Source organism: Hemibagrus wyckioides, linkage group LG01 (assembly GCF_019097595.1).
Source record: "Hemibagrus wyckioides isolate EC202008001 linkage group LG01, SWU_Hwy_1.0, whole genome shotgun sequence".
Taxonomy (NCBI): Eukaryota; Metazoa; Chordata; class Actinopteri; order Siluriformes; family Bagridae; genus Hemibagrus; species Hemibagrus wyckioides.
Genome location: NC_080710.1, coordinates 25,974,151 through 25,989,664, shown reverse-complemented (window position 1 = coordinate 25,989,664; position 15,514 = coordinate 25,974,151). Strand labels below are relative to the sequence as shown.

General features: G+C 40.8%; 1 protein-coding gene across 3 annotated transcripts in view; it reads left to right on the top strand.

Annotated features, from left to right (window-relative positions):
• The first annotated feature begins 8,556 nt into the window (after positions 1-8,556).
• Positions 8,557-15,514, top strand: part of nrp1a (neuropilin 1a) — a 64,533-nt gene continuing 57,575 nt past the window's right edge. The window contains exons 1-2 of one of the 3 annotated variants that reach the window (XM_058388161.1): positions 8,557-9,234; positions 10,635-10,815. In XM_058388161.1, the coding sequence (XP_058244144.1) occupies positions 9,168-9,234; positions 10,635-10,815 (248 nt within the window). In that variant the 5' untranslated portion in view covers positions 8,557-9,167. Of the gene's footprint in view, positions 9,235-10,634; positions 10,816-14,739; positions 14,902-15,514 lie in introns of those variants that run through there. The other 2 variants (XM_058388170.1, XM_058388178.1) reach the window with 2 other exon arrangements.

The following is a 15,514-nucleotide window of genomic DNA, read 5'->3' as shown; positions in this document are numbered from 1 at the left end:
CTGCACCTCCCTCTTCAGAGTCGGTCTCCATATCTCCCCAGGTTATGCATATTTATATACGCACAGGCTCCGCTTCAGCACATGTCATGGTGGTGAATGTTTCTCTTTCTAATGAACGCGCTCTCGTCTTTCTGTTTCTCTACCTCCCTCTTTCTCCACCCACACTGCTAGCATATCTGTTTGAATTAGGGAAGCTCCTGGAAAAACACTGTTGTTTGCACACATGTCAAAATCGGATTGGCAATATTCCAAACAGCTAACGATGCTAAGCTAATTCCTCTCGCTTTCCTGCTTTTCCTTCCACAAATTATTTTCCGCCTTGATCTGCTACAGTGCCAGAGGAGAAGCATGTTTTTGTTAAATATTTCTTTGGATTATTCGGTTGGCTGAAGAGAGAAGAATCACACCGATATTGTATTGGGTGCTTACGTTTTCCGAGCAGACAGCGATCGCATGTTTAATGTTCTTTGGTGAATAATTACAGACAGCTTAAAGACGTAATAATAAGAACGAAGACTGCTGAGTTTAATGAAAATGCAGGGCTTTGTTTGAAAGAATCGTAAGTGGAGAAGTGTAAAAGCCAGTCAGAATTTAAAATGGAACTATAGCCTTCTTGATTTCCTTCCTTTTTACTATAAATAAGGAAGTGAGATTCCGGTTTCCTCCTGATTGTGGTAATTTCACTCCAACCTTTCCACCTGTCTTTTATTACTTAGTGCACTTAGTTTAATTCATATTATTCTGTACTCATGCTTCTTAAAGTGGCATCCAGGAAACGTAGCCAGGGCGCCCATGTATTTTAAAAGAATTTATTACGCTGGTGGAAATCACAACCCACCATTATCAAAGTGATTAGTTTTTATAGAGTTATAAAGTTTTATAGTTAAAAGTCGGTCCATAAATATAGCTACATGACTCTAATGACAACCGTAGTTCAAATGTTCAGGAATAAAATGCTCTATTTCTCCAATAAAAAAATAACACTAAACATATTTATATAATGAATGTAATATTTGAGTAGTTGGATTACAAACAATCCAAGAAACCTGTATTATTTTCTACACTTAAAGGCTGTCCCCTGGCTGTAGAAAGTTTTAGAAACCCTGGTATGGTGATAGAAGACCTCATTCATGGTTTGTAAGACAGATGGGTTTCTTTGGGCCTAGTCATAATATTTATCATATTTACAGCATTTTACCTCACCGGACAGAAAGTAAAGACAACACAAGGAAATATTTTGAAAAAATATATTTGTCAGAGATAATCATAGTGGCGGTCCTGGGATTTAAACTCCACCGTCTTAACCACTGAGCTACCACTGCCAACTACATGTGGTGCATCCAAAAATATTAGTCACTATGTAAGTTGTTACTGGCAAAATTATTAGAGTGAGAGCATTAATATTAACCTGTCATTTAAATTATAGTCAACAATATTGTCAAAGCTGCTGTGATACCCAAATAATCAACAAATCAGGTTTGAAAAGTCAACAGCTGTGAGGAATACGTGAATGCTAAGCTAAGAGGCTAGCATTTCTTGCCAACTAGTTAGTGTGTAAACATTACAGCTGTGCCTATTACAGTACTGCTGCCAATGAAACAAGTACTTTCTTATACACTGTCATCAGAAAACGTAATGAGAATCGTATCCTCTGCCAAACAGAATGAAGAATGCTGTGAGCCACCAGGCAAGGCTGAGGTTACTAAATCACACTAGGATTTAAGAGGAGGAATTTAGATGGAGACCTCGTGTTTATTGGAACACACAAGCCAACCTTTAGATTTTTTCTTCTTCTTTTTTTTCCATAGCACATGCCAGTCACATGGATTAGCTTTTTATGATGTCATTTAAACCAATATGTGCATGATTATTAAAGGTTCTTGATGTTAATTACTATTTTATTAGCTATGATGGTTCACAGTCGCAAAAATACACAAAACAAGTCTGTCATCTCAATCCAGTTTTGGCATGTCTGACTTTAGCTCACAACTGGCATGCAGTACTCTCTCATTTAAAAGAGCTGAACATTTTATGTTTACTCATTCACTGTGGACATCAGGACAATTTCTATATACACAGCCATGCAAGGGATTAAGAAATGAAAATGATTTATTTTTTTTTTTTTTTGTAAGGTTTGTATTAAATAGATTAAATGCATTAACATGGTTTGCTTTTTCCGTGGTAACTTCGTGACATTAAAGTCAAATTAACAAAATGTGCAGGGCAGCTTTCAGGGGCAGCGAGTGCTTTTGTTCACTGCTAATCATTCCACAGGAATGTATTAAAGATTACTCAAGATATGCAGGAAGAAATCCTGTAAATGGGCTCTGCATTGTTGCTGTGCAATTGCCATCATTTCAGATATAGCTACTGTAGACCTTGTGAAATTACTCAGTCCCATTGTTCCAGGCTTCTATTCCTCTCAAGAGACATCACTTCACTTAAAGGCACTGATGGAAAAGCCTACACCAGACCCTCTCTCTCTCTCTCTCTCTCTCACACACACACACACACACACACACACACTTCCAATGCTATTTGTAAAATGAGTGTAATTACCCATAGCGATTGGTCATAAACGAATGTGTCCTTTTGTTCCTGAAACATTACATTACTGGGTTAAGACGGCAATTCTTAAATTGAAGTGCTCTTTCCAATCACATCAATGTATGTGTTGGGATTGGATTGTCATTTCTGTAAAGTCTGAGCTTTATCTCCATTGCTGTGTTATCACTCATGATCTATAGGGTCATGTTTTCACCCCCTTTGAGTGCATTTTCAATCTCTAAAAGGTGCAACATCTGCCAAGCAACTGAAAACAGGCCTTTTAACAGAAAGCACAATAGAAGTAGATTAGATGGTCCCGATGAGTCGTTGTAATGAACACACTCTGACTGCTGACTAAAGCATTCACATTTCCTCCATGCAGAAAAACAAAGGTCAGTGACCTGGGTTGAATGGCACCACATGGGAAAAGAGTAACAGAAAACCCAGGAGGTCAGGCACCTCTGTGAATCATCAACCACAAACCACAACTATTTCTTTATTTAAGAAAACAAGAATCCCTTCATTTTTCCTCCATTTCCTGGCATTTTACCTTCAGACTTTTCATTTATTGAAGAAGACGTTCCTCAGAATTTCAGGAACATTTGCCATGAACTTGTATAATTTTTTGATCACTATTAAAAGGTATTACCATTGGACAGGGATTTCAACCCTACATGTAGGGATTTCAACATTACCATGCACTCAAGTGAACAGTGCAAAAAAATCAGATCATATCACAACATGGAAGGTAATTTGCTTGTCTTTCCCTAAGCCTCAACAGTGACCCTGTGGCAATGAGGGGATTTAAACGTACAAGCATCTGGTCACAGAAACTCAGACACTAAGCCTAATCCTTCCCACAGTGGTTCAAACCTTTTTTTCTTTAAGTTTTTCATTCGGGTCATGTTAAATTTAAATCACCATTGTGGCCTACAAGGTATTTAGACCAAATCCCTCATGTATTATGACATGTAGAGCAAATATTAAGCCAATATAGTAATGACATTGTACTGTATGGCTTTTAATTTCACACCAAGGAACAATTCAGATATTGTGCAAATTCAGCTATGTCCTGTATGTAATTAGGTGGTGAATTTAGCTTATTCTGCTTTTGCTCATAGAAACAAATATTTTCTTGTGGCTGTGGTGCGTCCCTTATCTTTTGTATTACATGTATCCATCACTTGGAAATGTGGGTATTTACCTTTAAGAAAGACTTAAAGTGCGTAATTGGACCATAATGACTGTTTAGAAAGTGAAGGTTTAAAAGTACACGCCATGTGCATAATGTAATGTCTAGGCAAAAGATAAACATTAAAGGTACAAAAGATATACACAGTAAAGGTATATCTGTATTAAATGGTTTATCACCAAAGAACTGATATAGTTTAGTATTTTTTTGTATGATTGCATCCCCTTGTCCATCCCACTTATGAAGCAGTGTATTAATAATGTGTTCAATACAACAACAACAAAAAGCAACACGGTCTTCTAAATCTGTTTTTGGAATACCAAAGCTGACATTTGAAAAATAGCAATAGAAATCAGTGAAGCAAGCACAGGGTGCATTACCGCATTCCCCCTCTCTACTCGAAGGACCCCTACAGGCGAGCGCAGCGCGCGTGGCCGTGCTCGTGGCCGCGCTGGTGCTCTGACCGCGCGCTCGCACTTTAAAGCGCGTGGCTGAACTGATGACAAACCCACGCGCGCTACTGCGCAGCACTCCACGTCTTTCATAAGGCTTGTTTCCTTCAGTTTACCTCCAACCTGTAATCTAAACATAATTAGAGTTTTTCACCGCGCTGAATCAGGTGCGTAAGATAGATGCAGGTTGGAGCTAAACTATAGAGAACAATCACAGCACTGCAGGAGGAGGTTTGGATGTCTCTGCACTGCACAATAGTAGCCTACTGAGACACAATAGTACTGCACAATAAGCCATGGGTAATCGGTATGTCGAGCCTGTAGAGGTGTTTTTGCATTGATATGCATTGCAATGTGGGGTCGGTGGAGTCTTGGGCATTGCGGGGTGCAAGGAATGCGCACAGTAAAGCTCACTATTCTTTCACTTTTCTTTCTCTGAGCCTCAAAGAGCTTAATCAAGTCTGCGGAGAGTGGTTTAATACGTGCAGGACTGATGGGATTTCCATACTGCATGTGACTAAAGATCCTGTCTGAATCGATTTGTCAATCACAACTCATTGTTTGACCGTTGACAAATATTAGGCAGACAGTTGGCAAATACGTGTCTGAACGCTGAGTAGTCCTTAATTACACTTCTGCCCCTGGTCTGTCTGATCTACTCCATGACGATGTGGCAGCTGTCAGCCAGGGAGTGGGGTTTGTTGTTGGAAACGGGCCTGGTGCTCATCAGTGTGCATCTTCATGCAAATAAGGGTTAGAGGAAGTCACCATTTAGGTCAGGTTACCTGTTTGGACTATAACTGCCAACTCATGATAATTCATTTCAAGGTTGCCCTCTCTGTTTTTTTTTATTATTATTATTATTATTATTATTATTCTTGAGAAATATCTTGCATATCTCATCTATTAGAATAATTCCTAGCCATAACGATTGGTTCAGTTAATTATTATCTAACCCACAATCTCACCGAGCTTATATGAGGTTTATTCAATGGCGAAACACAAACACCGAACGTATCCAAAAATACTTCATTACAACCGAATACATCCGCGTAAATAAATAGGTTCAAGTATTAATGCGCCACCAACCCATTCCGGGGCTGTGTCTCAAACTGCATACAGAACACGTCATTTCTACAAATGAAAGTGTTTGTAATAAAACACGATGGGGCGCGGTGTTACAAAAAAACATAATCAATAACAGGGTGGTGCGAAGAGTTACCAACCCAACGCTGATTGTTTTCCAGTAACAGCACACCCTGAAGTACTGTGTATTTATTAAAGAACAATGCGTATATTTTATCCACTTACAGTTACATTTAATCTTGTGGAACCCTGAGAAACAGGTTCCTGTCATCACTACCTAAACATCCATTTCCTTTACCAGCCTCTTTTTTCTCACTCAAAATTCAAGACAATATAATGCTGTTTGGGCTGGTTCTAAAAACATCCCCAAAAATCTGACAGCCTGGCATCAGGTTTTTAGCTACAAGATCATCAACAGAAACAACAGGTAATTCAGTACATGGAGTAATGCACATTTACACAGCTGGCTTCCAAATGGACTTTTATACAACTGCATCTTTCTTTCCTAGGCAGGTGAAAACATTAATGTGCCACCAATCTATTCCAGACCTGCATCCCAAAGCAGTCTCATCCAACAACAAGGAAGGCTTCACACACCACAAAAACTGCACAGCATGGATAACAACATAACATTTACTTATAAACAGGAAAATCTATTTAGATTTTAAAAGGTCAGAAAACTATCTGCCAACTGCCAGAACTGCTATGCATGCTGGAAAGTATACAAATGAGTACATCCTTAATTTGACTCAGGGATACCTCAATGTTTCTTAGAATTTAGTTGAAGCTGGATTACACATTATATTCTGATAATAGGCTATATACCCAGCTCTTGAACATGTATTCGATTACTGGGACTTTTGTAGGGAAACTAACATTGTAAATCAAACACTAACATTTTGCCAAACGGAAATTACAGATTACAGGGCAGAGATTTGCTTCCTTGACCAATGCCAGATCAGCTTCCACAGGAATAAACACTGTTTTAAAACCAGTCTAAACTTTTGCTCCGAAATTGTGTGCTTTGCACATCGACAATTTAGCAAAATCAAACTACATAGGCCACCTCTTCTACTGCGTAGAACAGGCTTCAAGTTCAGAATACAAAAAGTGTTGAGCTTTACATGCTTGTGTCATATACAGCTGCCATTTGAGATGGAGCTCAAAACTGTAGTATGGGAGGGGCTTGGAGAAGATAGAGGACAAAAACCATCTATTTCTAACAGCGATGGCAGTTCCACAGCTTGTCTGAATTGCATCATGATTCTGTTATGTACTTCATGACATTTGTATTATAAGGTTCTGTCTGGGTGTTTTGAGATTTGGGACATCAAAGTTTTGACATTCTAGTTGCCAAAACCCTGAAATACTGAAACTGACATTTAGAGTTCAACAAGGCTTACATTTTAAGGTTACTTCAAATCTACATTATTGTAATACTGAGATATTTATAAAGTGCATTTTTTGGACAGTAGCCAAACAGATACACATTTGTGAGTTTGGATATAAAAATAGAGTGTTTGAGATTGGTAATAATAATAATAATAATAATAATAATAATAATAATAATAATAATGATAATAATAATAATAATAATAATAATAACAATAACAATAACAATAACAATAACAATAATAATAATAATAATAACAACCCAGCAATGGAGTTGTGGTTAACTCATTTTTTATGGAAATGGTCAAAACTAGGTGTAAAACTAGTCCAAATTATAAACAGCACAGTGAGCACAGCCTAGGTGCTATGTATAGTAATGTTCATAGAAAAAAGTCAGTCTAGAACCTTTAATAGTTTTTAGGTTGTCTCGATACAGGGAACCATTAAAGTTTCTTACACGCATTTCTCCTTCCAAAATTTAACCATGCTAGGAAGCTTAACATAGATATTTTTGACCTGAACTATAGCGAAAGCATCTTGTGAACATCATTTCCCTTAAGTATCCTACAATGTATACGTATTTCAGTGTAATGAACCTGCAGAACCAACTTTCCTGTGGATCTTGAATCATTCTATAGAAACTGCTATAGTAAATAGTTTTGGGAATTATGTCACAGTAGTGTCCAAATCCCATAAGTAACTAGATTTCTTATTAAATACTAGGCTGAGTGAACAGATTACGCCACCTGTGGTAATTATGATTATGGTCACCTGTGGTGGTTTAGGCTACTCGTTTGGCACACTATGAGGAGGATTAGGACATAGCCCGTGTCTCATCTCTCTGAGCCCATAACACTATGTGTTTGTGTGTGGTGGAGTCAGTTACAGAGACATGAGAAGCTTATAAACACCGGCTCCCAGTCGGACACAGATCTGCTGAATGTGGTGTTTACTGGTTGTATGAGAGGATGGGAGCGCTTCACTGGGATTTGGCTACTGCGATCACAGGAGCATACTTATGGGATTTTTAAGGATATAACAAAGGCAAGTGGTTATTGATTTATTGGCAATTAATAGCCTGTCGGTTAATACCGGGTAATTTGGAATGACATCGGTTTGGCGTGAGCGACTTGATTGTGAATGGACGCGTACTCGTGTAGATCCGCTGTTTCCTATTCGTGGTTAGTGCCCTAGTCTAGTGCTCTTCTTCCAGCAGACTGCTGACACTAAAACGACATAACAAGGCGGGATGCGCATGTATGTTGTTCGTCGCCTCTTTACACAGTTGTTATTTTAAGAGCATCCATTCAGGGGAGTCGGTGTATCTAGGTCTTTTGCGCTTATCTATAAATACCATAGTCTCTGTGCGTAAATGCCAAATAGATAAAAAGAAACGCACACGACACAAAAACACACGGACTTGTGGCTCGCATAGCCTACCTTTGTAAAGTTACATTTGGAAAAAAAAATGATGTTGTTTTCTCTCATTACATTTACATAGGAAAATGTAAACATGTACCTGGGTTTAACCTGGAACTACATGTAGGACCATATGAAGTGCAACAATACAATTCCTGAAATTAACCTAATATTATAGGATTCGTAGCATCACTTGGTTGTGATTTTGGTGAAATTTCTTTCCTATTCTCTACGTACTCCATACTGATGTGAAGCGAAGACGTTCACTGTCTTATATAGTCCGTGTACACACACACACACACACACACATACACACACATACACACACAGAGAGAGAGAGAGAGAGAGAGAGAGAGAGAGAGAGAGATGGGAGGGGGTCCATAAGGGTGGGCTTTGCATATTTCTAATGAAACCAATGAGAATGCCCAGATCCGAGCAGCCGGGCGAGGGCAGAAGAAAAGCGACTGCAGTTTAGGAGGGGTGTGAGTGTGTGTATGTGTATGTGTGTGTGTGTCTTGTGTGCATATGTGTGTGTGTGTATCGCTCGGCTTTAAGACGCTGTCATGGCAGTGCAGTGTGCCAGATGTGTGTGTCACTAGCTCGCCTCTGGTCAGATAGTTAGGACTCGGCGTACAGCGCGGAGGCTCTCGCTTCGTCCGGCCGCTTTTGAACCGATATCCACAGGCAGACCAACGTCGTCTGCGCACACACTTTTCTCTTAAAGGAGGATTACGCTCATCATTGGAGACAAGAGTGATCGCTGTGTGTTTGCTGTGCTTGTTGAACAGGCTCCGTGTCTCCCTGCTGAAGGAAATGGCTAGTCGGGAGAGGGAGAGAGGCGCGCGCCGGCTCCACAGCGCAGGAAACCGGAGCTGAACGCACGCGCGCGCGGCGCCCTGTAGCTACTTCACCCGCTTCTTCAGCTGATTTTTTTTTTTATTTCTGTTTCCTTCGATCAAAACGACGCTCCAGGGAGCGGATTTTACCACAGAGGATTCTTCTTACTTTCGATTTTTTCAAGTTTGTTTTTTTTGTATTTTTTTTATTTCCAAAAAATAACTAAACACAAGGACGCGAGGATGCATGTTGGATTAGCGCTGATCCTCTTAACGGGAATCTTTGTCAAAGCGAGAGCTATCAAACCTGGTAAGTGACAGCCGATGATGTGTGTTTATTTATGTGCAGTGTTGGTTTAGCGAGGATTTGAAGGGATTAGACTATGAAAACTGCGGGATGTTGACGGAAGGTGTTTGGGGGATCTGGGCTGCTCACCTGTCCGATACACTGCTTAACTTTAATCATGACTGTCCTTAAATATGATCATCTTAAACCATGCTTATCCTGTGATAGCGCGCGCAAATTCGAGAATAATGCGATTTTTGCCTAAAAGTCTTACACTGGAGTAGGCTATGGTCAGCTTTAAACACCGCGATCAGCTTCAAATAGTCACTTTTAGACATGATCATCTAATTCACCTCGATTTCGATATAATTTTTTGTATCTCTTTGAACAATAGACATCCTCACAAGGCAGCCGTAGAGCAGTTTTGCTTAAAAATACTCATGGTCAGCTTTAAGCTCATCTTTAAACAGGATCCCATTTACGCGCTTGCTTTTTAGCTTCAACGAACATTTCACTGCAGTATATATTTATTTTTCCACACAGACTCAGTAACTCAGACCCGGACTTTTCTTCTTGTAGCTGTTGTTGTACAAAACTGGTAATTAGTCATAGTCACTTCTTAGAAGCTTGTTTAAACAGAATCATATTCAAATAAACAGCAAATTCCCCATCCCTTTGGAGGGATTATTTGATGTTTTTCTGTTCTGACTGAAAAGTCCCACATAATAGGATGTAGGATTCAATAGTTACTCTTCAGCTTGGCAAAACTTGTATAAGCAAATTTTATTCTGAAGTGAAAAAGTAAAACTGAACAGAAATGAAGTTATTTAGACTAATAATAATAATAATAATAATAATAATAATAATATCATCATCATCATCATCATATTTTAGATCATTATCTCAGATAAAGCAGATGCTAAATATCACTTTTTTTAAATTAAAAATAAGCTAAAGAAAATATGAAACTCATGATCAGATCATAGTGATATGTTAAGTTCGGTATGTTTCATCTCACTTTGTGTCTGCGCGCTTCTTTAAAATATCATGTGACTCAGTTTAGCAAATGTTTTTGAGAATCATGTGTGGCCTTCAACGTGATTTTCTTCATCCAAACCAATAAAAAACGCAACAAACCAGTGGCCGGATGCAGAAGAAATAAATTGGATTAAATGATAAGTGTTGAACGTCAGCATTATGTGCGCATTATCTGTGAAAGAAAGACGCGTGCCAAAAAAAATGGGGAATTCTATATGCGCTTTCTTTCTTTTTCTTTCTTTCTTTCATCAGTTGTATGTTTTACTTTTTCTTTCATCAGACTGTTTCAATATGTCGCACAAATCTCCCTACAATCAACTGGTTTCATTTTCTGATTTCTGTTTTTCCCCATGTATATTGTGTCGACTCCTTGCCTTGTGTTTCAGTTCCAGACCAATGTGGGGGAAACATCCGGATCAACAGTGCCAACTACCTGACCTCCCCGGGATACCCGACCTCGTACCTGCCGTCGCAGCGGTGTGTGTGGGTGATTACGGCTCCAGCACCGCACCAGCGCATCCTCATCAACTTCAACCCGCACTTCGACCTGGAGGACCGCGAGTGCAAGTGAGTGTGTGTGTGTGTGTGTGTGCGTGCGTGTGTGTGAGTGACAGAGAGAGAGAGAGAGAGAGAGAGAGAATTGTGTAGTGAATGGGCGCCACCTAGCGGCAGGTCATGCTCACGGCCCCGGGGCTGCTCTATACTCTAAAGCGTTTCCTGGCTTATTGATTTTGGCTGCTGTGTGTTCAGCAGATGAGTGGTTCATATTAGTTTTGGATGGATTTAATGTTGTCGATCTGTGATGAAGTCTTGGATAAGTGCTTTTACTCTGCTCTTATACAAGTTCAATTATTATTTGCAGCTATGAAATGCTGTTTGTTTTGATGAGCAATTTAAAAAAAAAAGAAGAATATTGCTTTATTTAGAATATTTTATATTGCTTTATAAAAAGGCTCTTTCAAGCAGCTGCAATTGCATCTTGATTAAGTGGTTGTGTGATTGGAGAGATCCGAGTACTATCAGTAATGTGAGAGTTACACTATAGTCCTCTGAGGCACGCCACTCTGTCACTCTCTAAATCTCGCTTTCTCTCACTCTCTTCTTTGCTTTCTTTGTTTGTGCCAGAGGCTGGAGAGTGGCGTTTGAGGGCTGTCACCATGTGCTTGTCTCTGTTGCGCCGTCCTCTCCACCCAGATAGTCTTCCGCCCTAAGCCTTTTGTGTCCATAGAAAGCCTTGTATTAATGGCGCCCTTTATCAGGATCTTTACCTTTTTACAGCCCTAAACCTGCAGAGATTTACAGCTTCTGATGACCCAGGGTTGTCTGCACAAAAGGGGATCGTTTCTTCTCTCGGGTCAGTTTTCCCTACCCAGTGACTTTAAATGGGAGCTACTTGTATAGATTGGAGTGAAAAAGGACATGTGGTTAGGAGACAATGCAACCCTAAGCCGCCTAATGAAATTATCCAGGAATGAGTTTCCTCTGTTTAAATATGCTGAGTAAAAGAAGCAGTGCCGGAGGCAGCAAGCGGAAAAATACGTTCAGTCCTCAGTTTGGAAAAGATTTCAGACAGATGCCTCAAGCTATTCCATGCAGTTTGTAATAAAGCATTACTGATATTTATGCTTGATCAAATTTGCAACTTGTATACATCCTTGCCTAACAGTGTTGTGCATTAATTTGTGAGTGGATGTTGTAGGTATTGTTCTACATGCCCTTTCACCGAGCGTCCTGATTATATTTGGAGGAAAGCCAGTGTGCATTTTACTCGTTTGATCAGTCACGGCTTGTAAAGTGCAGTATTAATGCATATTCTGACAGGCGTCTGTGAAATCTATTCAGCTCACAGCAAGTTCGCCAATGATATGTTTCCCATTGTTTTGAGGAAAGAATGAACATCTTGACTATTCTAGTACACCTTTCACCATTCTCAAACCATCTGTGGCCTTACGTTTAATTTGAAATTCAAGGCCAAAGTTTCATCGGGTTTCAGTTCCGCTTCACTCCCTCTCCTCTTAAGTAGAACGTGAACTGTGAACTAGCTACTTTTTCCACTTATGAAAGCCACAGATGGAGACATATATTTTTTCACTAATTTGATTTAGAGTATAGATGAGCATCTGCTTGGTGGGTCTGGTGTCTGCAGATTAGGGATTGTTTTCTCGACTTCTGCTTTCAGCTGCACACACATTAAGAGGCCTCGCATGACAGAAAGCGATGATGTCCAAAATGGACTTCTTATCAGATGGAAGCTATAGAGTGAGCCGCTGCGGTGATGTAATTAGCAACATATGGAACACACATGTTCCTCATGTTCCTGGACATGTTCATTATCAACAAAGCAAACAAGAAGAGATACACAGCCAGTGATAGGAAGAAAAAAAAAACCTACTCACTGATTGCCACATGTGATGTGTGTAAGACAAAGTGAGAGAGAGAAAGAACGGGAGTGCAATCCGTCAACAGATAAGCACCTAAGTGGTTCTCGAGGATGGGCCTTTCTTTTACCGTGTTTGTATTTCTCGTCGAGTTGCACGCCTATGAAGTTTGAGGAGAAAGCTGACCTGTAAAGACAAATATTTGAACTGTAGTCTCTTCACAGTGGTGAGCTGCCTCCCACATGCCTGCCTGAGAGAGCAGGTTTCCTCTTAGTCACCTCCAGGAGGTTTACATGTGTTCAGACCTGACGATTTTAAGCCATTTCTGCTGCAGAAGTCATGTGCGTGTGACCCACCACTCCAGAAGGACGTGGTTTGAATGCGAAGTGTTCACTTGAACGCCCACAAGAGACGCGAGACAGCTTTGCTGGTTCTGTCAGACCGGGACCTTCAGTATCAGGCTGAGAAATAGCTCTTGGCACGCACAGCAGGTCTATTAAAGCTGGTCGAGTGTCTCTGAGGCTTGGCTCTTGGCACGCTGCATGCGTCTAACTTGTTTTTGTGTATGTTGTGTCAGAAACAGCATTCTGCAGGTACGTGACACATCATGAATCACTGATGCGTGCAGATTTGCTGACCAGATGCAAACTTGACACGTTCTGTTCGCACTTTCAGGTACCTGCCTTTAAGAAATGGTGGGACACAATGAGAGAGATATGAATGAAAGAACGGGAGAAAATCAGAGACGAAAAGTAACGTATGCAGCAGAGCTTGTCTGAGAACACTGGATTTTTGTAACTGGGTGTAGAGTGCTCTGTGTGTGTGTGTGGGGGGGGGGTAATATTCAGAGAATGCATGCTTAAGAACAGCCCATTGTAAGAGAAGTCATTAAACGTCTCCTGGCCTCTTAATGTTTCTGAAGTTCCTGAGCCCCCCTGTCGCTCCACAGAAACCTAACGCCTCGAAGCGCCTTCTCTCCTCTGTAGCAGGGCCTCGGCTTCTGCACCGTCCCGCTGGTTCAGCCCACAGAACAGCACACACCCCGCTGGCAAAGCAAACACGCTCCACTCGGCTCGCACACAACACACATCCTGCCACTTGGCTGATGGAGAGGAGGCTGGGACACGACACGGCTTTGATTTACAGAGCTCTGGATAATGTAGGGAGATGAATTTGAATGAAACATAGGCCACAGGTTGCTGTAGGCTAAAAACCTCCCACTGTGGATGTGAATCTGTTGGAAGAAAAGCATATATACGGTTTTGTTTACGTGTGCGTAGAAAAGCTTTCTCGTGGTCTCTAACAATTCTCCTAGCTTTGTAGACCTGCCTTGCATCTTTATGACTTGACAGGGGCACAACAACAGAATCGAGAGTCATATCTTTGCCTGACCTTAACCTCCGTCTTACCCCGCGCATGAAGAAGTGGACTTCCTTTTTCAATTTGCTTACTTGTTTGTGTGCCTCCTTCCACATACGCCACAAAGCACCATGTCACATACATAAATCCGGGCAATACGATGATCTCAGCATCATTTGTATAACTTTCATATCTCCAATTTTAATTTACTGTAATTTGCATAATCAGAGTTTAATTTGTTTGAATCGTCTTCCTCATTATTTATTTATTTACTTAATTTAAAAAAAGCACCGCTGTGTAGTTACACAAAATCTATACAGGCGACTATATTATTAATTGATATATAATTTTAGTAAGGATATATCCACACAGGAAATTTAATATCTAATATGTATTTGTAAAAGGATGAAAGTATGTATTTTCTTTACATACAGTGTTGTAGATAATCTTTTACAGGCTTAAACCCCCATTGTGTTGCCAAAATTTGCTTTCGCAACTCCCTTTCACACTCTTGAGCAACAGAGAGAAATCTGGACAGTGTGCTCGTTCATCAGCGGTTGTCACGGTTGTAGAAATAAAGAAGACGGGAATGCAATGTGCCTCTTTCATCCTGCGCTGACTGGGCTTTTTAAAAAACAGGGAATGCTCTGACCTCGAGCCCTGCGGAGGAGGACTGGGCTGACAGCGATTGTTCCTGATACTTATAGCTCCAGTTAACAAGTGTAAGCTGTGTAGAGTATCAGAGAAGCTTTTGGAAGCTGCGGGATCAAACGCAGTGAGTATTGTGCTGCACTTGTTCCAGAGCAGCTGGCGGGACGAAGAGAGCAGCTTTTGCCTTGTTTAAGAGAACTGAAACAGGTGGAAGGTTTGAATGCAGCCTCCTGAAGAAGTGCCACAGTTGTTTGTTCCGTTAACGGTGAGTGCACAGCGTGGAGCTGAAGGGTTGGCTGGCTAAATTCGATTGTACGGGAGGGGGTGAAGCAGATTATTAGGTGTTGGATGTTTGGCAAGGATCTCGCTTAGCTATGTCTTTTTCGCAAGTGGTCCCAAATCTGATTTATTAAAGCTCACACACACACACACACACACACACTCATGCACACAACACAGCTGAACAGGGGAAATACACGAAATAATTGCGGTTCTGTTTTAAAGTCATGTGTTCCAGTGAAGTGAATAGGCCACTTCTGTCTCTCTTCCTCTTCCCCCTGCCCTCCTTTTCTCCTTACACATCTCCTCTCCAAGTAGGACAAAGTCCTCTGGTTAATGAGAAGGATTAAAGTGCACTGTGTGTGTGTGTTTCTGGACTGGGGGTATCTAGCAGTGAAGTGGTTCACCTTGGCTGCGTGTCGGAAGGACAGGCTGATTGAAAAGTGCTCTCTGTCTGCGACATCTGCCGTCCTCCCTGCTGCTCTGTCAGGCTTGATTCATGTGCGCCTCTCTCTCTCCCTCTTGCCATTTCGCTGCTCAGTGTGAGCGGATCTGAGAGCAGAAAAGAGGAAGGGGAGATGGGGGTGCAGATAAGAAAG